Source organism: Penicillium concentricum, assembly GCF_028827145.1.
Source record: "Penicillium concentricum strain IBT 3081 chromosome Unknown utg000006l_segment0_segment0, whole genome shotgun sequence".
Classification (NCBI taxonomy): domain Eukaryota; kingdom Fungi; phylum Ascomycota; class Eurotiomycetes; order Eurotiales; family Aspergillaceae; genus Penicillium; species Penicillium concentricum.
The window spans coordinates 3,515,514-3,537,109 of record NW_026622759.1 but is presented as its reverse complement, the minus strand read 5'-3'; the positions used below and the strand labels follow the sequence as shown (position 1 = coordinate 3,537,109).

The 21,596-nt window shown below is 48.4% G+C and overlaps 12 protein-coding genes across 12 annotated transcripts; 4 read left to right on the top strand and 8 right to left on the bottom strand.

Moving 5' to 3' along the window:
- Window positions 1-263: 263 nt before the first annotated feature.
- On the bottom strand, window positions 264-2,061 carry N7517_011581 (putative homogentisate 1,2-dioxygenase; the record flags this gene model as incomplete). Its single annotated transcript, XM_056729304.1, has 7 exons — window positions 264-514; window positions 572-694; window positions 745-907; window positions 961-1,563; window positions 1,615-1,789; window positions 1,862-1,884; window positions 1,939-2,061. 7 exons carry the CDS (start codon window positions 2,059-2,061, stop codon window positions 264-266), a joined length of 1,461 nt encoding a protein of 486 aa, XP_056575119.1.
- Window positions 2,062-2,797: 736 nt separating this feature from the next.
- On the bottom strand, window positions 2,798-4,483 carry N7517_011580 (uncharacterized protein; the record flags this gene model as incomplete). The annotated part of the gene is made up of 4 exons (XM_056729303.1): window positions 2,798-3,376; window positions 3,433-3,774; window positions 3,824-4,223; window positions 4,302-4,483. 4 exons carry the CDS (start codon window positions 4,481-4,483, stop codon window positions 2,798-2,800), a joined length of 1,503 nt encoding a protein of 500 aa, XP_056575118.1.
- A 377-nt stretch (window positions 4,484-4,860) lies between these two features.
- N7517_011579 (MFS transporter) lies at window positions 4,861-6,348 on the bottom strand (the record flags this gene model as incomplete). The annotated part of the gene is made up of 1 exon (XM_056729302.1): window positions 4,861-6,348. The coding sequence occupies one exon, from the start codon at window positions 6,346-6,348 to the stop codon at window positions 4,861-4,863; it is 1,488 nt and encodes a 495-aa protein (XP_056575117.1).
- Window positions 6,349-8,340: 1,992 nt separating this feature from the next.
- Window positions 8,341-10,044, bottom strand: N7517_011578 (acyl--CoA ligase; the record flags this gene model as incomplete). The annotated part of the gene is made up of 1 exon (XM_056729301.1): window positions 8,341-10,044. One exon carries the CDS (start codon window positions 10,042-10,044, stop codon window positions 8,341-8,343), a length of 1,704 nt encoding a protein of 567 aa, XP_056575116.1.
- Window positions 10,045-10,453: 409 nt separating this feature from the next.
- N7517_011577 (putative dUTP diphosphatase Dut) lies at window positions 10,454-10,966 on the top strand (the record flags this gene model as incomplete). Its single annotated transcript, XM_056729300.1, has 1 exon — window positions 10,454-10,966. One exon carries the CDS (start codon window positions 10,454-10,456, stop codon window positions 10,964-10,966), a length of 513 nt encoding a protein of 170 aa, XP_056575115.1.
- A 99-nt stretch (window positions 10,967-11,065) lies between these two features.
- N7517_011576 (uncharacterized protein) lies at window positions 11,066-11,494 on the bottom strand (the record flags this gene model as incomplete). Its single annotated transcript, XM_056729299.1, has 1 exon — window positions 11,066-11,494. The coding sequence occupies one exon, from the start codon at window positions 11,492-11,494 to the stop codon at window positions 11,066-11,068; it is 429 nt and encodes a 142-aa protein (XP_056575114.1).
- Window positions 11,495-12,074: 580 nt separating this feature from the next.
- On the bottom strand, window positions 12,075-12,467 carry N7517_011575 (uncharacterized protein; the record flags this gene model as incomplete). The annotated part of the gene is made up of 1 exon (XM_056729298.1): window positions 12,075-12,467. The coding sequence occupies one exon, from the start codon at window positions 12,465-12,467 to the stop codon at window positions 12,075-12,077; it is 393 nt and encodes a 130-aa protein (XP_056575113.1).
- A 560-nt stretch (window positions 12,468-13,027) lies between these two features.
- Window positions 13,028-14,006, bottom strand: N7517_011574 (uncharacterized protein; the record flags this gene model as incomplete). Its single annotated transcript, XM_056729297.1, has 3 exons — window positions 13,028-13,129; window positions 13,193-13,822; window positions 13,890-14,006. The coding sequence occupies 3 exons, from the start codon at window positions 14,004-14,006 to the stop codon at window positions 13,028-13,030; spliced, it is 849 nt and encodes a 282-aa protein (XP_056575112.1).
- A 139-nt stretch (window positions 14,007-14,145) lies between these two features.
- N7517_011573 (haloacid dehalogenase superfamily protein) lies at window positions 14,146-15,129 on the top strand (the record flags this gene model as incomplete). The annotated part of the gene is made up of 3 exons (XM_056729296.1): window positions 14,146-14,159; window positions 14,218-14,377; window positions 14,431-15,129. The coding sequence occupies 3 exons, from the start codon at window positions 14,146-14,148 to the stop codon at window positions 15,127-15,129; spliced, it is 873 nt and encodes a 290-aa protein (XP_056575111.1).
- Window positions 15,130-15,632: 503 nt separating this feature from the next.
- On the bottom strand, window positions 15,633-17,124 carry N7517_011572 (uncharacterized protein; the record flags this gene model as incomplete). The annotated part of the gene is made up of 3 exons (XM_056729295.1): window positions 15,633-15,838; window positions 15,887-16,865; window positions 16,918-17,124. 3 exons carry the CDS (start codon window positions 17,122-17,124, stop codon window positions 15,633-15,635), a joined length of 1,392 nt encoding a protein of 463 aa, XP_056575110.1.
- Window positions 17,125-17,577: 453 nt separating this feature from the next.
- On the top strand, window positions 17,578-19,246 carry N7517_011571 (nucleoporin FG repeat-containing protein; the record flags this gene model as incomplete). Its single annotated transcript, XM_056729294.1, has 3 exons — window positions 17,578-17,651; window positions 17,832-18,257; window positions 18,316-19,246. 3 exons carry the CDS (start codon window positions 17,578-17,580, stop codon window positions 19,244-19,246), a joined length of 1,431 nt encoding a protein of 476 aa, XP_056575109.1.
- Window positions 19,247-20,153: 907 nt separating this feature from the next.
- On the top strand, window positions 20,154-21,411 carry N7517_011570 (TauD/TfdA dioxygenase family protein; the record flags this gene model as incomplete). Its single annotated transcript, XM_056729293.1, has 2 exons — window positions 20,154-20,615; window positions 20,671-21,411. 2 exons carry the CDS (start codon window positions 20,154-20,156, stop codon window positions 21,409-21,411), a joined length of 1,203 nt encoding a protein of 400 aa, XP_056575108.1.
- Between the last annotated feature and the right edge of the window lie 185 nt (window positions 21,412-21,596).

The following is a 21,596-nucleotide window of genomic DNA, read 5'->3' as shown; positions in this document are numbered from 1 at the left end:
ATTGTCCTGCACTTTCCTTTTGGGTTACATATATTATTTTTTCGTGGGACTAAACTTCTATAACAACCCGCTTAGTACAAAAGAGGTCAGTATATGCTTGACATGTTTTCTTGTTGATATGTCTACAGGCATTTAAATTTCCGTTTGGTCGGTTAGCTTTCATCCAGTATGATTTCGAGTAATTAGGTCCAACTGTGACAAAACGGGTTGATATTTTCGTAGAATAAAACAATAAATCAGGTTAAAAGTACATAGAAAAATGACTATTTCTTCGCCTTCTTGGCCAAAATTTCCTCAATCTCCTTGGCGTATGAAGAGAAATTGTCCACCAAGTTATCCCACATCTTAGGCTCATGCTCATGCTTCTTCTCGCTGTTCCATGCATAATCCGTAATTGTGAAGGCACGGCAAGACTCGAACATGAATGCAATCGATGCCTGGGATATCTGCATCACTGGTGGCACACTATCAGTGGCTTCCTTGAACTCTTCATAGGCAACGCCATGGGGGACCACTATAGAGATGATCAGCATTGACTCGTATTAATGGGGAAGTTTCAGGATAATCATACTGCCACATTCGAATGAAACACTGCCGGGCTGGAATTCGTCCGAGCGGCCACCATAACCGCCGTAGATAAGACCCATTAGTTCAGATGCGGCATTGCGGTGGTAGTAGGGAGGTCGGTATGTGTCTTTATTATTGTTAGCATTGTGCATGAACCAATACATTGACCAGACATACGTGAGGCAACATCCCATCGAGGAGAGAAAGTGAGGAAATCAGCAATAGGTGCGGTGAGATCGCGGGATTTGGCTGTGAGGACACAGAAGATAGACGGATCGATGTGATCCACGGAGACGGAGCCGACGTTGACGAACTTGGTCAAGTCATATTTATAGGGCACCTTAACGATATTAGTTGAGATCTCATATCATCACCAGAATGACACCAACTCACATAGTTTCCATGCCAGGCCACAACGTCATACGGGCTGTGGTTCTGAGTGCTCTTGAAGAACTTGCCGCCAAGCTTGTAAATAATCTCCCACGACTCTTGAATGACCTCATATTGAGCAATAGGACTTAAGAAGTCCCGAGTATTAGCAAGACCATTAGCACCAAGGGGTCCAAGCTCAGGGAGCTCGAATTGTGTACCCCAGACCTCGAGGATGTATCCACGCGAGGGTCCGTCTGGAAGGTTGACGCTGAAGCGGATACCACGCTGGATGATAACAATCTCGCCTGGCTGCACAAAGATGGGACCGAACTCAGTTTGAATGTCGAGGGCTCCCTGTTGGGGAACAATGAGGAATTCACCATCGGAGTTAACAAATGACTTCTTCTTCATGCTTGAGTTGGCGATGTAGACGTGTGTGGCCAAGCCTTCGCGCAGCGTGGGATCACCCGCGCCGGCGATAGTCTTCAATCCTTGAACGAAGTCGACATCTTCGCCTGTAGGGATATCAAAGGGGTGCCATGCTAGCTGGGTAGGGGATACGTGGATGCGAGGGTTCAAAGGCAGGAAGTTTGACTCAGTGTCTTTGTTATCTGGGAGTTCGGTCTGCAGGAGATGTCAGCACTGATACCCAGAGCGAAGAGCAAGTGTACTTACAAATCCCTGGTGAGCCACAGCAGGGCGGACACGGTATAGCCACGCCTTCTTATTACAGTGTCGGGGAGCGACAAAAGCAGTGGCTGTGATCTGCTCGGCGTAAAGACCGAATCTCACGTTGCGAGGGCTGTTTTGGCCCTGGGGAATAGTTCCAGGGATGGCTTCAGATTCGAAGCTGTTCAAGGGTTATTAAATCAGCATGGCGATTCGCTAATTTTGGAGATGTAGGTTATGCAAGGATACATACGAATTGCCAAAGCCGGATTGATACTATAGAAGAGTCAATGAGAGGCCCACTAGCTTAGATATCATGGAGCAACATACCTCGTAAGGATCGTTACGTCTTGTGTTAAAGGAAGGGATAGCTCCATCCTTTTGGGTCTCGGCCCAGTGGAATATCTTTTCATACTCCTGGGGATCCTTCAAGGAATCAGTAGAAGGAGGCATCGTGATAGAAACTGCTAGAAAGCGTAGGATAAACTAGAAAAGGTGATGTCTTATTTGGCTTCTCCAGTAAACCCCGGGGGCTCAACACCTCTATATAGCTACTTCGCTGTAAACGACCAGACCATGCTTGTGGGGTCAAGATAAAAAAAAGAAATAACACAATCCAGTATTCCTAACAGAATTCTCCATTTGATCCGACTAAGCGGGGAGAAAATATACGGCAAGGCACGGATACGGCTTCAGAATATGCGTCATGGCCACGATGAATTCAGGTGGACGCGAAATGTTGGCGCTTGGATACTCTAGCGGTCAAATCTCCCCGCAAATCGGCAAAGTCAGAGTCAATCGACTTGCCGGAGCCCCCGGGTGGACCGGATTGACGCGGTGTATAGAGAAGTATGTGTCTCATGCGAGGAGGCATTGTGGACAGACCCCAGGCCCCACATGAGTAAGGGCTGAGTAACGGTGGAGGCTCTGTGGAGAGAAGACTAAGGGGCTGTTTCGGTGGAATATGAACGGGATTTAGTTTGGTAGTTCAACTGCCGAGATCTTAAGAATTTGAAGTCAAGTGATCAAAAACATTAATTTAGTTTGAATTTAATGTGAGTATATGATCATTAGATGTTTGGTATTGGAGTGGCAATGGTGTTGAAGCAACTGGCCAAATATATACTAGAAATAGACAATGATTCTGTAACAGTTCACTTGATTATATCTAAAAGTCTATTATTTTAGACTAATTTAATAAACTAATTCTTCCTGCAGTCAAAGCAAAGGCAATAGGCATATACGCGCCAGGTCCTGCTTCCTTAAGCACCTTGCAATGCTCAAGTCTCCGACGAGCAGCGACCTGCGACTCATCAATCTCCTTGCACTCACCCACAGGTCCAAAAGCAAATCTCAGATCGGCAGACCAAGGTCCATCACCGCTGACAAACCGAATCCAACGTTCGCGCATCTCCTTTCCAACAGCGCTAGCTGCAGGATTGAACGATAGATCAACGCCGTCGAAGAGGAACAGCAGATCAACGGCATGGTGCGCACGACTAGATGGCTGCCAGGGATTGGACTGATCTATCACGTATCGGAAGACACGCTTGCCGGCCGCGCGTAACTTGTCGGTAACAACCTCGACGGGAAGAGTATACCGAATATCATTGACAAGATCTAGAGCTCCCAGCTTGGCAGCAGTTGGGCGATCACCGACAACGTGATACATTTTTCGAAGCTGGGTACCCCATTGCTTATCGCTGTCGAATGCAGCTGCGATCGTCTCTCCATCGAGTTGTTCGACGCCGTTTCGCCAAATAACAGACTAAGGCACAGATTAATAATGTCCCAAGGACCCGTTGTAGCTAGGCCTTGACCCACCTCATATTCGACATCACCAATCATCACTTCCTCAACCTGTTCAGGCTTAGTTTCCCAACCTGCCAGTTCAGGCTCCTCTTGGATCCACATTGTATTCACATTGCACTCTTTCAGTGCTTGAACCAATACAGCCACGGAGGATTCGCGCAGTGAAGTTTGACCAAGCTCTCGAACCTTTGCCTCTAGTACTTTAATAAGGCCATCTCCCTTTTCGACTGGTAGTGGCGACGACAGATAAAGAGTGCCAGATGCCATGATAGCCCTTTTCACAGGAGGGCCAGTAATAAGATGAGCATGGGTGTAGATAGCGCCAGCACTTTCGCCCGACAGGGTAATATTTTCCTACACGCAATGAGCATAATTCGCAAGAAAAGGTGAATATCAGACTTACCGGATCACCCCCGAAACCAGCAATATTCTGTCGCACCCACTCAATGCCCAGACGCTGATCTTTCAGAGCCAGATTCTTTTCTTTGCCATCTCCGAAACTGAAGATATTCAGGCGGTAATTGATCGACACGAAGATAATAGGCTTGCCTGCCTTGATAGAATCTGCGACAATCTTGGTCGGGTCACAAATCTTAGAAGCAGCAGAGCAGAAAGTGACGATCTGAGAGCCGCCATGGATCCAGACGAGAACAGGAAGAGGACCTGTCGCGTCAGACTTGGGAGGACATGTAATCTCTAGATTCAGGCATTCGAATTCGTCCACCGCTTCCGGGGCAATGACAAAGTCTTCTGGGATACGGAGTAGATGACGGACGTCTACATCTGGCTGAGGACAGATCGGACTGTATAGAATGTCGGTATATTAATTCGATTATACCTCGATCGTGGTCTTTGTCTGTGTAGGTGTGAATATAGCTTACCCGTATTTCGAGGCATCAACAACGGCTCCATTGAATTGGCGCACAGGCTCGGCCTTCTCGAACCGTGCCGGCACACTGGCATATTTTATACCCAGGAATTGTTGAACGGGCACATTTTGGTCACGCTGGATGCCCTTGAAGGTGGCATTCAGGGCTAAGTGTTGGATTTGAGGAGTCGTCATTGTAATTACTCAGTACTTTAGAACTGGATAGGTAATGAAAAAAAAAAAAACAGATTGGAGCATCTTGGACAATGGTGGCATGGCTCACCGGGGCACGGCTCACGGCTGATGTCCTTTCGAACAAGTCCCGAGCCGATTTTAGCACAGTCTTCGTGGGGCTGCGGGGAACTGTGGGGAGTTCAAGAGAAAATATTTTGTTACCAGAATTTGGTTTGATTTATAAATTTCAGAGGGATGTCATTGATATGTGATATGCGTAATGGTGTTGGAGTTGAGAGTGCTGAAAACAAGGGTGTCATGCCTGATAAATCAGGCTGGAGTGGGGATATGTACAAAGTATGAAGTTATTTAACATAGTTAAATTTGGTTATGTTTGCTCATAGACCAGTGCTATCTGTCACTTGGCCTTCATTTTCTGACTTGACTGGCTTTCTCAAGATCCAGCCACCAACGAACAGCAGGATTGGGATAGATGATATGCCAGTTATCAATCCTAATGCCCATCCCATCGCCCCCCAGCCAGCCTCCTGACGAATAAATCCCGCAAAGAATGGCCCAATCAAACTCCCAGATGCGAATCCCATATTCGACAGCCCAAAAGCTAGAGCCATAGCACCACCACGACCGAAGATATCAGGAGTTTTATCTTCCTTTTCCTTCACAGCGAAGAAGACCTCCACAATGAGAGGTGGCATAGCCACAGCAATGCACACTCCAACACAAGCGAGGAGGGCACATAGGAGAATCTTCTGTTGCATCGAGTTATGCGTGACAAGACGTAGAAGCACCATTACAGGAACGGAAGCGAGGAATGCCGCTGCGGTGATGTAGCGACATGATTTGGGATAATTGTCGATAACATATCCCGTCAGTGGGTCTAGAAGGTGTGGCACCATGAGCGGAATGAAGATCAAACCCTGGCCACTCTGCTGCCACCGGAATGTCTCTTGCACGAAGAGTGGAAGGACACTGTCAAATGAGGTTAGAACTATTGACAGGATGAAGTATCCCCAGACGGACACGACGAGACGGGGCGAGGTCAACAAAATGGCGACACGCCCGAACGCACTCCGTGAGGGTGGAGAAGGCGGTTGGGATTCACGGGGCCCGTGTTCAGAGCCATTGGTCGGCGACATGGGACGGTGTATTTCCCCGGACTTTTTTTCCGTCGATTGATCTCCATGTATAGAGAGCGGTGTCATCTCCGGCGCAAGCCATTTGATAGCATGTCTTCTCTCGATCAGCACCAATCGTAAGATGATATCGATGGCGATGAAAGCGAAAGCAAGGCCAAAAACGGCATAATATCCACCATTCTCATAGACAACTCCACCAAGAAGAGGTCCAGCCAGCGTTCCAATACTGATAGCCATGGAGACATAGCCAATCGCTTGGCCGAGGTCGTCTTTCCCGACAGTGTCTACCATCAGTGCCAAGCCGGCTGTCCACACCACCGCAGCGGCTGCACCTTGAAACAAGCGACCAACAATCCACAACCCGATATGAGTGCCGACACATAGTAAGGCTGTCGCAGCGGCCAGCGCAACGAGACCAACTAGCAAAGGCCATCGGCGGGATTCGGCTCGATCAGCGACGTACCCGACAACGGGCGCAAAGGCTAATAAAGCAGCGGAGTACAGAGCGAGAAGAATCGATGTCCAGCTTTGAACATCCCCCTCTGAGATGCCGACTCTATCTTTCAATGCAGTTGGTGTGACCGGTACGATAAGGCCGTACATGAAGATGTCCGTCCCCGTAGCAAACGCGACGACGAACATGATAAACCATTTTGATGACCTTAACTCGACGAACTTTGGTCGCTTTTCTTCCTTCTCAGATGAGGAGGGCCACCTCCATAATGCCATGGCAAGTAGAGGTGTGGGTGAGATTTGAAATCGCAATCAGCGTAGGACCAGATCGACCCCACAGGAAAAGGAGCTCTCACAATGCCGGAAGTCAAGGTAAAGAGATAAAGAAAATATGTGCAACGTGCGATGAGCTTGATTTATGATCTCCATCTGATAAGAAAAGAAAATGAAACTACCTAAGTAGTCCAAGTCCAAGTTGATAAATTGTCTCCGATCGGAGCCCGCGGGCCCCGATTGCAAATCTCCCGAGAATATAACCAACCCCCTTTTAAGTCTTTGCCCCGAAGCAGAACTGTGCGTGTTTTTTTTTACAAGTTCCTCTCCCATGTTAAGTCCTCTTTTGTTGGATCATTTCACCAAGACTATAATCTAGTGCCCTGGCCAGCAACTCCCACTGGTCTCTACGCGTATATCCCCGAAGCCTTCAACCAAGAAATCAATGGTCCAAGATATTCGAACTACTATATATTTCAATCAGGCTCTCTGTATACTTACAAGGCATACTATTGAGGAGTGGCAGCTTCTAACAGATAAGCTGAGGTTTATAACTGCCAGGGGCTCGTACTAATACTCCAGCTATCCGAGTCTTATCCAGGAGTAGCTCGCTTGACAGCAGGGGACTCAGACGCGTAAAAAGGAAAATGATTTCGCTGAATCGAAATCATTTGGTATCATATGAGCAACTTTGCATGTACTACAAACACACCCGCAGTGAATATTACCTCCTTTGCCATACCAGCCGAATGCTTGGCCCAGTCAGCCAACCAAAGGCCATCACGACATGTTTGAAAAAGCAAACTTGAACAAGGGCCGTAATCAGGGCCGGAACCTGATTTCTCGGAAACAGAATATGTCTCAACTAGGGCATCCTCTTTTCCATCTGGTTTTCCATCTGATGAATCCGCCTCGATAGTAGCCAGAGCTGGAATATTAGCTTGATTCTGAGACTGGGTCACAAAGAACATACCTCAACTCGCTGCTCCAGAGAAGCGATCGTGACTACAAACAGACCAATATATAGGATGATGGTAGTCAAGTCAGCGTCCATTTTGAGTTGAAGGTAGAGAGAAAAGGAAGTAGAAGCCCAGAGAGGCAAGAATGTGTAGTTGAGCAGAAGATAAAGAGGAACAGAAATATAAGAGTGGAAGTTTTATCTAATTATCAAGGTATGATTCAACAATAGTCTACATCCATGGGACTTGGGACCGGTGCCCAATGGTCTTAGCCAAGAACATAAGAGTCCCCTGGCGGACTCAGCCATTGTAATTTTATAGACCTATATTCAGTTGAAACAATGAGCACATTGTTGGGAGTCTATAGTCACATTGATCAAGTAGATTAATTGTAAACAACAAGTCATGTTTATAGGAGGCTGGGTCCTGCCTCCATCAAGTTCATATTGCCTTGGAAGATCCTTAAAGCTTTGTAAGTTAGTGACTAATAGTAATGAGCAAGGAGCCCATTACTTATAATATGAAGATTTCTGCCAGTATACCTAGGAAACAGCCGGTTAATTTCTTTCCTATAACACATTCTGAAAAGTCGGCCAAAAGTCTGGAAGAGGTACTTGACATCATGGTTTCGAATGTACCACTCAAGGAACCCTCTGAGGCTCTGACAACCATCACAGTCAAGATTTGAAACCAGTACCTGGGGTCTAGCGGTCGTGATATCAGGCAAAATCTGAAATCGTCAGTTAATCTAGTTTATTCTCTATGTAAGTCAGACGCTGGCCGTGATGAGATCTTGGAATGTCCTAGGCGGAAATGCCACGGTTTTTCGAACTTACTGCAACGCGCAACCATCCAGCATCACTGTTACACTGACGTTATAGAAGACTTTACTGATTAGATTGGCCATGTAGGGGCATGTACATCTGTCAAGTGATACAATATTTGGAATACGCAAAAATAAGCCCCAATTTCTAATTGAACGGTTTGAATTGTTATCTGAACACGTGCTATCAACACAGAATATGTAGCCCTCGAATCACAGACGAGCTTTAGGCACTTGCACTTGACTCTTCAGCAAATCCCTCAGCTCTCTCCGCAGAATCTTCCCACTGGGCGACTTGGGAATTTGGGTCAAGACTTGGATGCCCCCACGCAGGCGCTTGTGGTTGGAAACGCGCTCATTTAGCCAAGCGTGGATCCCATCAAGGACAGCCTTCTGATCTCTGTCCTTAGCTTGGCGACTCAAAACCACAAAGCCAACCGGGAGCTCAGTGGCCTTGTCCTCCACCCAGATTCCAGTCACAGCCGCATCCTCCACGTCAGGGTGGTCGACGAGCTTTCCCTCCAGCTCGCTAGGGATGACCTGAAGTCCCTTGTACTTGATCATTTCCTTGATGCGATCCAGGATGGCGACATACCCATCTCGATCGATGGTGCCGATATCGCCGGTGCGGAACCACCTCGTTCCATCCTCGTCCACGTGGTATGACTCTTTTGTCGCTTTCTCATTGTTGTAGTAGCCGCTAACCACGTTTGGACCACGGCACCAGATCTCCGCAGCCTCTGTGGACCCGTCAGCTTTGACCGCTGCGTCTTTCATGGACTCGGGATCCACAAAGCGGAGCTCCATGTTCGGGGCAAGACAGCCCACGCCCGTGTTCCGCTTATCCATGCGGTCACTTGGGACGATGGTCGCCAGGGGCGATGTCTCTGTCAGACCCCATGACTGGGTACAGAATACCTGTGTCTTGGCAATAGCTGTGAGCTTGTCTTCGAGGGCGGTGGCTAATTCGATGGTAAGGGGCGCAGCGGCGGACATGATCTTGCGGACGCTGCTGAGATCGTACTTGGAAACCCGGGGATCCTTGACCAACATCAGAGCAATGGGCGGCACCAATGACAACTCGTCGGGTCGGTATTTCTGGATGCAACTGAGGTACAGATCGAGGTCGAATTTGGGCATGATGGCCACTGTTGTGCCCCACACCAAACACTGACACATGAACAGGTTGAGTCCATAGATATGGCTAAATGGCAGGAATGCGATAGCGGATTTTCTTGCTGGACGCTGGGAGGGAAGACCACCGTCTAGATAGTGGCGCCATTGCTGAAGATTTGAGGTGATGTTCTTGTGTGTTGTGACAACACCCTTGGCTGCACCTGACGTTCCAGATGAAAAGCAGATGAATGCCGGTTGGTGATCTGTCTCGGACGGATCGATAGCGAGGAAATCACCGGGGGCAAATGTGCTGGCGAGGTAATTGCATGTAGGTTGACCATTGACTAGTGATTGGCCATCTATCAAGACGATCTTCTCAATGGATGTTCCCTTTGCTGCTTTTTGGGCAGTGTTCAGCAAAGATGAATGGACAATGATGAACCTGGCTCCGCTAGTCGTGAGTTGAGCATTCAGCTCAAGTGCGGTCAAGGCTGCACTGGTTGGAGCAACGATAGCTCTGGAGCCGATAATTGCATGGCATACCACAGGGTAATCGATTGTGTTGGGGCTCAGCAATGCCACAACATCGTTGGGCTTCACGCCAATAATTTGTCGAAGCCCATTGGACAGAGAGCGTGTGCGTTGAATCACATCTCCGAGAGTATATTGCTCTCCTGAGATAGCGTTGATGTACAAAGGACGGTCCAGGGGTGTGTTGAGAGGGTTTGAGAACAGATAGGATATCAAATCAATAGATTTGATATCCAGATCTGGATATGGGGAGCGGTAAATTGATGGCATTTTAGATATATATGAACCGTTAAATTCCAAAGACTCAAAGCTTCAATGCTATATAGATATACTTAAGTATATTGTCAAATACCTCGGGAGTAGGACTCGGCATTGAGGGCTTCATACGTGTTCCGTACAAAATGTGGGCCCCCGCGTTTTGTCTCCGCGTTGCGTTCTAATTGGATGGGATATCAACTTGCCCTTGTCTTAAGACTCGGCCCTTTCTGGCTTCCTCGGTTCATTTGCTTTCATAGAGGATATGAAAGTAAGCACGTATGTTGTACATCCTGGGCAGGACTTGTGTACCTGGGTACCTGGGTACCTGGAATGTTTGCTTTGTTTGCTCTGTTTGCCATGCCCCCTTTCCACAGAAACGTGTATGTTGTACAAGAGACCACCAGACTCTTGACTGTTGATTATGATCCTCCCTGGGCGCTCTCTCATCGCCCGCTCCATCATCCGCAATGTCAAATATCCCATTCTGCAGGCCCAGCCCTGCGGTGTAGACCTCACATTGAAGCGCGTTCTCAAATGGACCTCGCCCGGATTAATTGACTTGGATAACAAACTTCGCCAGCCGGCCTCGACCGAAGAGATACCATTTTCCCCATCAAAGGAAAACACAACCCCATACTTAGATCTCGCGCAGGGCTCTTACCTTGTGGAATTTAACGAGACCGTCTCCGTTCCTCTGGATGTGATGGGCGAGGTGTTCGTGCGCAGCTCATTATTTAGGTCAGGGGTCACGATACATGCCGGTGTTATGGATAGTGGGTACGAGGGGGCTATCGGGGCATTAATGCAGGTCGTCAATCCCATGGGATTACGGTTGTACCCTGCTGCACGTCTGGCGCAGTTTGTGTTCCACCAAATGAGTGAGAAAGTCGAGGGTTACAATGGAGTTTATCAGGGGATGGGATCTTTGCAATAGTCAAAGTATTCATGGAATTGTGCTAGTTTATGTCTTCTAGTCTATCTTACCGAGTGAATTGCTTATCTGGCCCAGCGCAACCCACAGCTAGCAGTTAAATTACCCTTCAGAGAGAGGTGGACTGCAAGGTACGGAGTCAGGCGTAAAAATCCCCTTTTCGAGGGCCATCTTCCACACCGACAACCACCACTGCCTTTGCATGTGCGTCAAATGCGTAGGCATCACGGGACCGTCGCGGTTTGCAAAGCCGACCTGTTCCCGTAGTTGCACACTCGCTGCAAGACAGATTTCATGAACCCATGGCACATCTCCTTCCTCAATAGTCGCGATCTTGTGTAGTTTGGATTCGGATCTGGTGTTACGGTTGAGTCGAGCTACGCATTGCGTTCTCCCACTCTGATCGCTCTCCAAGAAATGTGTCCAGCTCATCCTCTCTACCCGCCCTCTCCAGAAGGGCATGTCGAGTTCAATGTAAAAGCTCCACTCCCACCGTCCATTCTCTGTGGTGGTGTAAACGTTTAAAGACATGGCGCATGCCTTTAGCCTTGTAGGATGGAAAGTGTGAGTTGGAGAAAAATGGGTAGGATGGATAGATTTTATGGCGTTATATAGCTTACTACCATGGAATAAATCGTAGTTGTCAGACAAGTGGCTGTGATATTGTGGTAAAAAAAATTGGCAAGACAATGAAAGGGTTTATATGTGAAAAGGCATTGTCTTGGGGCATACAATTCTGCTACAAGATTAGAAGACAAATGAAAGGGCACCTGAAAGAGATGAAACCTGTTTCTTAAATAAAGTACCTCCTAGAAAAGCGTCTTCGCTTCAATTGTATACCTCAAAGAATGATATCATTTCAATATTCCCGTACGTTGTATAATTAGCTTAATGTACTACATGTTGTGTTGCCCATGTATGTACTATTTTGAAGAACGGTCACATAAGACAGAAAACTGCAGGCAATAATAATTGATTTAAATTCTATCTAGATACCAAAGAAGTCCTAACTGTAGGCCTAATTTCAGATATGGTGTGTATGGAACTACTGCTTGTGTTAGTACGATATTATATCTCCGAAGGTCGTAAACCAAAGAAATTAACTAACCCATCAGAGAGGCTTAAATATCCCCTTCCTAACAGCCATCTCCTCAACATCCTTCAGCCACTCTGTACAGCGATAGAGCGGGGTATCAGGATACAGTTGGGCTCCCTTGAGCGTCACCTGGGCCCGAGGGGGAAGAACTGCTAGGCAGCATTCCTCCTGGAACCTCTCCAGATCTTCTTCCTCAATGGTCCCAATCTGCTTCTTTGAGTCTGGCACATGTTCTGGCAGCACCTCCGGGTTGGGCGTTTGCCTGGGTGTGTAATCCATGCCGTTCAGGATTGTACCGGTGACATGGTGCAGCCAGCCTCTGTCTTCGGTTGGATCGGTTTCGATGTAGATGGCAATGTGGTTTATCTGAGCACCGATCGATTCAGTAGTGAAGACTTTGAGAGCCATGTTTGCTGATATACGAGGTTGTGTTGCTTGGAATAGTTCTGGGTGCGAAAGCTGGGCTTTTAAGATCGAATGGATTGGGGTCTCACCATGCCATGCAGCGGCTGAACCAGGTATATTTTAGTCTTGCCTGAGGTCAAAGGCAACCACAACCACACTCCTATGATTATATTGACAAAGATCTTGCTAGACATGTTTCATGGCTCCTAAAAGCAATACAAATCAAATGGGGGAAATGTCGTCACTTTGAGCTGAAAGAATATAGTCCCGGCTAATCATTAAATGCCAACCCTTCTAGACTGGCAAATTTTGTGTAGGACTGCGATATAAGCGTGAACTCTTGGATATGACATGTTACCATGCTCCACAATTAAGTGAATGGAGCTATTTAACTATCAAAATATGCATGGTTGAATAAAATAAAGAGTGTGCAAAAGTCAGAACGCCTTCATGGCTTCCTGCCAGATATGCATATGATGCTGAAACAAATCTAGTTCAGGGCTCACATATGCCCAGTGTACAAAGAATAGATGACGCTATCGTGTCTGCCTAGCCAAATCTGATCAGGATTGGAAGTTCATGTTATAGCCACCTGTCTTCGGGTCCTGGACAAACTTGAAGTTCTCTGTCGACAGACCAAATGGACTCAGGATCCCATTACCAAGCTGTCCGAAATCAGTATTGCTCGATCATCTTGACATGAATATTAGCAGGAAAGAAGTACTCACATCCTTCAGCTTGCCCATCATATCACCCATCTCCTTCTCCCGCGCTTTATTAATGCGCTCGGGGAGTTCCCGCAACGCCCGCTGGACAACTCTTTTATCATCTGCCGGGAGGTTTTCAATTGCCGCAAGGGCCTGGTAGTCCTCTGCAGCACCCTGCAGACTACCCCAGCCACCGATCTGTGTCTTCGCCTTTGCGCGTCTCATAAGGACTTTGGCTCGAAGTCGCATCACCTTGCTCCTCTGCTCATCTTCCTCTTGCAACCGTTGTAACTCCTTCAACTCGGCTTCTTCGTCATCTCCAGATATTTCAACCACGGCATCTGTGTGTTTTTTGTCGGGTTCTGGTATTTGTTTCCCCTTCGATTCATCGCCCTTGTCCTGTGGGGTCGTTGGGATAATTTTATTCAGGCGTTCGATGGAGACGGTTGCGGAGTCTACTGCGGCCTTCCAATCTTCCAATTTCAGATGACAAGCAGCGATATTACTGTGGATTATGGCGACATCGTAGTCGAGGTAGATCGGACAGGAAGCAAGAGCTCGATCGTAGCAGGAGATGGCTTGGTCATAGCTTGTCGCGAGAAACAGCTGATTTGCCTCGGACTTGATTTCGTGTGCCTCCTTCAGGAGTTGCTATCGTAGGGGAGATTGAAGTTAATATGCGGCTCTGGTTATATGCTTGAACCCCGTTAAGACTCACGGCTTCTTCCTCGGCGGGGAAGTGGGCATCGTGGAAGACATCCTCATCACCACTGTCATCGACATCATCGGGAGTACCTTTCCCGTCGCGCTCGGGCGCATTAAAAGGTTTGCTCATTTTGTGAGCAGATCGTCGTCGGGCGAGAACATGAGATGTTGCCAAGGGCTCAATCACGGGATCCAGATAACGTTTATTCCCCGCGTCTTATCAAACCCTTGTCAACGTCCCACTCTAACAGTAAACAGACCATACAGCCATGACTTCCAATGAGTGAGTAGAACGTCGTGGATCATTGTCGCAATTAAACATCAATTGACTCGGTTGACAGCCTTCCCCGCATCCGAGCATGTCTCTTCGACATGGACGGCTTGTTGATTGACTCAGAGGATTTGTACACCATAGTCACGAATGAAATCCTCCAGAAGTACGGTAGACCCCTGCTCCCCTGGTCAGTCAAGGCGCAGCTGCAGGGTCGACCCCAGCCGGAGGTTCGTCTCACACTATATACCGTTATGTACCTGCGTACTTACTCTATATCTAGTCTGGCAAGATCTTCAATGACTTTGCCCAGCTTCCCATCAGCGAGGAGCAGCTGAATGAAGAGCGATCAGCTCTTCAGCTACACTACTTCCCAAAGTCACAGCCCCTCCCCGGTGTGCCGACTCTGTTGTCCAACCTTGTGTCGACGCGATCAACCGACGACCCCGTGTACATCGCGCTAGCAACATCATCCCACAGAGGCAACTACAAATTAAAGACCGATCATCTGACCGAGTTGTTCGCGGCGTTCCCCGAACCTAACAAGGTTCTCGGTGATGATCCGCGCATCGGTAAGGGTCGAGGCAAGCCTCTTCCTGATATCTACTTGCTTGCTCTGGAGACTATCAACAGCGAGCTGCGCAGCAAGGGGAAGACAGAGATCAAGCCGGAGGAGTGCCTGGTGTTTGAGGATGCGGTCCCGGGAGTCGAAGCTGGCCGTCGTGCCGGCATGCAGGTTGCCTGGTGCCCTCACCCCGGTCTCCTAGGAGCCTTCAAGGGCCGGGAGGAAGAGGTTCTCGCTGGAGCCACGGGTTCGCACAAGGAGGAAGAGAAGTCTGATGCTCAGAAAGAGGCAGAGGAGCTCCAGGCCTGGCGTGTGCAAGGATCCGGAACACCTGGAAAGATTGGTGATGGATTTGGTCAGCTCTATTCCACTCTGGAAGACTTCCCATATGCGAAGTACGGCATTCGCATTCCTTGATACCCCGATGTGGTTGTCCGAGGCAGTACATAGTATCGAGGTTGGTTTTTGGATGTCAATACACGTTGCATGAGACTGGGTAGAGCATATATCTAGAAAGTAATTTACATTCACACAGTGATTTAACGGCCTTTTGATTTCTGAATATCCAGAACGCTTCTCCAAGTTCGCGGGTTGGATGAAATACACATGGTCGTATCAATGAGTCAATTCTTGATGGGGCTTCTAAGACATTTCAGTTCTGGTTGTCAGGAGGTAAGTGTACTCAGTCTACGGCGACTCTCGCCATCGACTCTGACTCTGACAAAGCCTTCTTTTGATACGGCGACGAGAATCTTGGAGACAACCGCGATGGCACTTGCAGTGATCTTTCGTTTTAGTCATCTCTCTCGCGTTCCAGAGTGTATCACTGGGTTCTCCATTGGATGATTTGTTCGAATGGCGCTTGATCTCTGTCCTATGCCAAAGAAAGGGAAAATTAAAATATATTTTCCTTTCGCGCATCAAGCTGCGGGCTCTAAGTCATGGTTTGTCTCTGTTTCTGACAACAGAAATGGCATTGACCAGACCTTGAGGCTGTTATCCGCCTGCTTAGTATCCTTGGCCGGGATATCTTCGTCAGATGAATCATCTGAAACAAAACGTCGCTGCCCAGAGCAAGTTGCGACAACAGTTCCCATAGGGTGAAACATTGTATTCGTCACAGCATCTGTCATATATCAGCACTGACCATCTTGGGGATTTTCAAAAGACTTACCATCATGCACCTTGAACTCCCAGTCGGGGTTCTTCCCACCTGCACAGTGCTCTGGACTCCTCCAAACCCTCATAAACCCATCGGTACCTCCAGCCCAAATCTCATGAGAGCCATCAGGACCAGATGAAACAACGTCAATTTTCATGCGTTGATTCGTATGAGCCTTGCGCCCGCGCAAGTGCCCAAGCAGTTGCCCCGTAACCCGAACATCATAAACCAAGATGCCATCACTCTTGCGCTCGACGACATACAGATACCTACCACAAGGGCTCCAGACAAGCTGTGTAACTCCGCGACCCCCGATATCACGGTTTGCGCTAGTTTTTGCCACGCTGAAAGTCCCGAGGAGCTCACCCGAGCCATTTGAGCTGTACAGTCCAACATGTCTGGTGAAAGTGCCTGCAGCAAGGATACCATCCCCGCTGGGGTTCAAAGCCAGGGCTGAAACAATGCCCTTCATGCCGACACCACCGCCGACAATCTGCTTGCGTTTGCTGGGGATGGTTGGCATTGAAGATACTGGGCCTTGTGCTCCTGTTCGGGACACATCGAAGAGACAAATAAGGCTATCTGAGCCTGTGAGGAAGTGAGTCCCACCCAGCGTGGATGGATAGATTATCGAGTGTGGTGTTATGAATGCTTCTGTCATTGGATTTACCAGGGAATAGCTCGCCACTGATGCAGGAGCAAGGGCTGATGAGAGCCTAATTGGATGATCACGGACAGATGAGAGAAATAGGGTGGTGGATGGATCTTGAAGGTTGTAGAAGGGATATATTGCAGTAGCATAAGTCGGCTCCGCTGAGGGTAGAGTTGAGTATGGAGATATCTGGTGGATGGGCTTGTCCTCCAGTAGATCCGGTGGCCTGACTGTGTGAGTGAAAGAATCAATAGCAGGAACGACGCGCCAACTTACAAGATCCATGTTCTGATAGAATGGTCCTCTGAATCTGTCAGTAGAGTCGTTCCGTCTGGGGTCCTGTACACCATAAGGTCAGTAAATATTGATCATAGGTCGCTATGCTAGAGACTTGCCATTCTGCACTCTTGAAATAGCCGAGGTCGGTATCTTGATCAGTGGGTTCATCACTGGAGATTGCCGCAGATTGGCTTTGAACTGTTGATGATGAAGTCGACGATAGTCGCGATGGATTGATTGGGGACAAGTCTCTCCCACTGTGTCGTCTGGTTGATGCCACGCATACTGGCGTCCACTCTTTGACATTCTCGTCAGCCATAACGACAAATACCGCCAGGTAGACTGAACAGATATCTTTGCTGGAGATTTTAGATGCCGCCCATTTAATCAAGGGTACATTTGACTTCAAAGTTCTGAATAAGACCAGGTTCGAAAAGAGAATGAATAGGTCGAGTAGGACATTGGGTCAGAAATCCGCGAGCTACGCAAATATTTCGGCAGTCACAGGGATGGCATCTCCAATGAGGTTCACAATGCGATACAAATTATACTATGTAGTTTTTCCAAGCATCGAACAAAAGCCATACAAATGAAGTATAAAAATGAGTAGACGGCCTTTGCTGAGGAAATATCGGGCCGGATAAATAAAGTACCGAGAAGCTTCGCGCATTCCGGAAATCGCATTTGCGCAGCTTTGTTCCTATTGAGGGGGGCCCATTAATAGGTTCCATTTTCATTCAAGCATTTGAAGCCTATTGTCATATTCTCAAATATGTTTGCTCCCAAGGCAGCAGCGCCTGCCGCAGGTGGACTTTCTCTCAACACAAACTCCACCAATTCTTTGTTGTTAGTGCTCCCTCTCATCTTTGTCTCTGATTACACCTATCAGACCTATCGCATAATCCCTTGCTCTGATTCGCTTCGTTTTCTCTCCCAATCCCTCGTTATTCGCGGCTCGCAGGCTGCGATCACGTTGACCCCACGCAGAAAGAAAAAAAAAAGCTAACCGCAACCTCTCATCAACAGCGGTGGCAACACAGCAACCTCCGCAGCTACTCCCGGTGCAACTAATACTAGCAGCCTCTTCGGAAACGCTGCGAGCTCGACAGCACCTAAACCAGCAGGAGGATTGTTCGGCGCCCCGGCCGCAGGAACCACACAAACACAACCGACTGGATCCAACATGTTTGGAGGTCAGCAGCAGAGCGGTACGACCGGCAGCAACCTGTTCGGAGGCGCAACTACCACGACACAGAGCTCTGGGACGAGCAATATGTTCGGTGGGTCGACTGCTGGCGCTGGCACCAGCACGACTCAAGGAACAACGGGCGGTCTTTTCGGCGGCGGTACATCTACAGCTCAAGCTCAGGCAAAACCAGCCTTTGCTGGACTCGGTGGACTCGGTGGTGGACTTGGTGGAGGGTCAACAGGAGGAGCTACGGGAAGCATGTTGTAAGTGGCCGCATTTTTGCCCGTCTCGTCTCAAGGCTTATATTCTAATAATTCACAGTGGTGGCGGCCAGACAGCCCAACAGCAACAACCTCCAAAGCCTACCCTTTCTCTCTTCGGCCAGCCAGCGCCCGCACAAACTACACAACCACTACAACAGAGCACCGCTACCAGCACGGTGATTCCGGGTGTGAAAGTTGACGTCAGCAATCTCCTGCCAACCACCAAGTTTGAGAGCTGCGCGGATGAGATCCGTAGCCAAATCGAGGCTATTGATAAGCACATCCTGAACCAGATGAAGATGTGCCATGAGGTCGGAGACTTGCTCCCAACCATCGAGCAACAGGGTGCCACAATCCCTAACGATGTCGAATTTGTACAAGGCAAACTGGAAACCATGCAACACGCGCTTGAGAACGATGCCAGTGACATTGATGGGCTGCGCGGCCTTGTTACACGGGATGCGGCCGAGGCTCAAGTTGCCTTCCGAGCCATTGATACGCTGAAGCTCCCTTTACAATACCAGTCATCTGGCGGTGGTTGGTGGTCTGTGCAGGATCAACAGATTCCAGAGCGATCTATGCGCTCAAGTCGCAAAAACACACTTGCTCTTCCCGACGGCGTGGAGGGTGACGCATCAACTGACGTCAACGGAGTCCCCGTCAACCTGGTCGATTACTTCTCTCATCGCTCGAAGGAGATGAAAGGAGTCCTTACAAGATATACTGGCAACCTCAAAGAGATCGAGGACCATCTTCACGGCGTGGAGGCTACGCTCAACCGTCAAATCAGTGACTTTGTGAGCTCCAAGTCTCGGGAGGGAGCAGCGGGAACACCCCGGTCTACCATCAGCGAACTCTCCGGTGTTCTCTCAGACGTCGAGGCTGGCATTATGGGTGTCGCCACTCGTTTGAGCAATGTATCGGAACAAGTACAAGATCTGTCGATTGGGCAGCAGTCCCTTGGCGATGGTCGGCTTCATCTGGGATAGATACGAGAATTTAGCGAGTTTGGTCTGTATTATTATGGGAGCTGATCCTCAGCATGCGAAACATGACATCCAACAGTTTATTTGTTAACTCCGAACTCTCATTAGTCTGACCCTTGTACTCCGTAGACTTAACCTATATATAAACCGTAGGACGATAGTATAAGCATGGTGGGCGTGGATCATCCCAAAAGTCTAATTATTTCAGCCAATCGAATGTATTCAACTATTCTATTCTATACTACATATGTAGTACCTATATTGTATAGAAATGATCCATACTCCGTAGTACTACCTAGGTACGTTGCATCGGACTGGTGAGGCTGAGTAACCCGTCGCAAAAGTCCGCCACTCTTGCGTGATCGCCTCCTTAGCGCCATTTCTAATCTCAACCTCCACTCTTCTGCACGTACATCAATACCTCCATCCCTAGTGAACACGCGTTCAAATACCTTGATTTGAAGATTTCTCACCTGAAACAGCGGTGAGACGAGGTAGTATATCGATAGAATCGATTTTCATGTTCATTCGATGAAGATTGCAAATCTCGCCATCAACGTCAGCGAAATTGCGTGATCGGCCTGAATATTCTGGGGAGAGGAAGCGGGTCTCATTCTCAATGTCTATCGACCAATTATCTTGTCTCCATCGCTCCATTGTTTTTGCCTGAGGTGATTCATTTGAGAAATTGCGCCATCTCCGTGAACTCCGGGGCATGCGAGATCCGTAATCCAGAATGGCGTTATCCGGGGTTTGACTCACTTCCAAGGTTGTGTCTAAAACTGTTTGACTGTATATAAATTGGGTTCTTCCCTCTTTATCCAAACTTACTTTATACTTTAATATACTCTCGCATCATCCTTGCACATTTATATCTGCATTCCCTTTACATACAGCAATTGGATTGGAAATGGCACCATCATTAGAAGAGTCCGTGGTGACTGTGGCTCCAACTGTGGCCAAGTTCACCGTTCCTGTCACCGTGGAGGACCTCGCTGGAGACAACAAATTTGGCTATCAGCCCGGCCGGACACCAGTCACTCGACACGACAACTATGCACACGAAGATTTTTTGCCCTCATTTCCGGACATCCATTGGCCTCCGCTTGAATACACTCCCTACGAGGACAAGGGACTGCGAGGAGATCCCAAGTTCCGCAACCTTCTGAGGGATGCCACAGCTGTCTTTGATCACAACCCGAAGATTGGAACTGAAATTCATGGTGTTGATCTTTCAAAGCTCGACGATGCACAGCGGGATGACCTTGCCAGATTGATTGCATATCGAGGTGTTGTCTTCTTCCGCTCCCAGAAAAACTTCGATATCGACGCTCAACGCCAATTGGGCCAATATTGGGGCAAACTGCACAAGGTAAGACATCTGACTTGAGTTGATTTATATGAGTATACATACTAACTATATATAGCACGCCACTACATCAGTTCCCCGAAAGCCGGGTCTCGAAGACGTCCATGTCGTCTACACTGGCGACAACTCCGGCGACAATCGTGCCCTCTTCACGCCCAGTTTTTTATGGCACTCAGACGTAACTTACGAAATCCAACCACCATCCTACACATCACTCAAGCTTCTCTCTGGTCCACCCCGAGGAGGCGGTGGCGACACCCTTTGGTCCTCACAATATGCTGCCTACGACGTGCTCTCTTCACATATGCAAAACTACCTTAAAGGCCTCACAGCCCTCCACTCAGCCGACATGCAAGCCAACGACTCCCGGGCACTAGGCCGGCCAGTGCGTCGGGACCCCGTCACTACCGAACACCCACTCATTCGGACGAACCCAGTCACAGGGTGGAACGGACTTTTCTTCAACCCAGGCTTTGTGAAGAAGATCATCGGTATCCCGGCCGCAGAAAGCGACGCTATCATCCGGTTCCTCACTGATGTAATCGCCACAACCCAGGAGATGCATGCCCGCTTCTCATGGAATGAAGACGATGTCGCACTCTGGGATAACAGATCCACCAACCACAGTGCTTCTTATGGCTTTACGCCACACCGCCGCCATGCTGTGCGTGTTGCGGTCCATGCCGAGAAACCTGTGCATGAAGAGTCTGGGAAATCTCAGGAGGACGAACTCAATGCTTTGTATGGACTGCCGGCAGTCAACAAGGATGGGTCTCGCCAGTCGAACTATAACGACTAGGCTGGCTGCGAAAGGTTCATGGAGTTGATCCTTTCATTCTAATTAGCGACATATTAAAATCAGCGAAATATTATCATTCATCTTTATCATTACATGTGTCTGTTTGGACAAGTATCTCTCCAGAAGCTCTCCAGATGTGTTTACTCTATATCTCGTGCCTGCCTAATTGGGACTTCCCCCTCGTA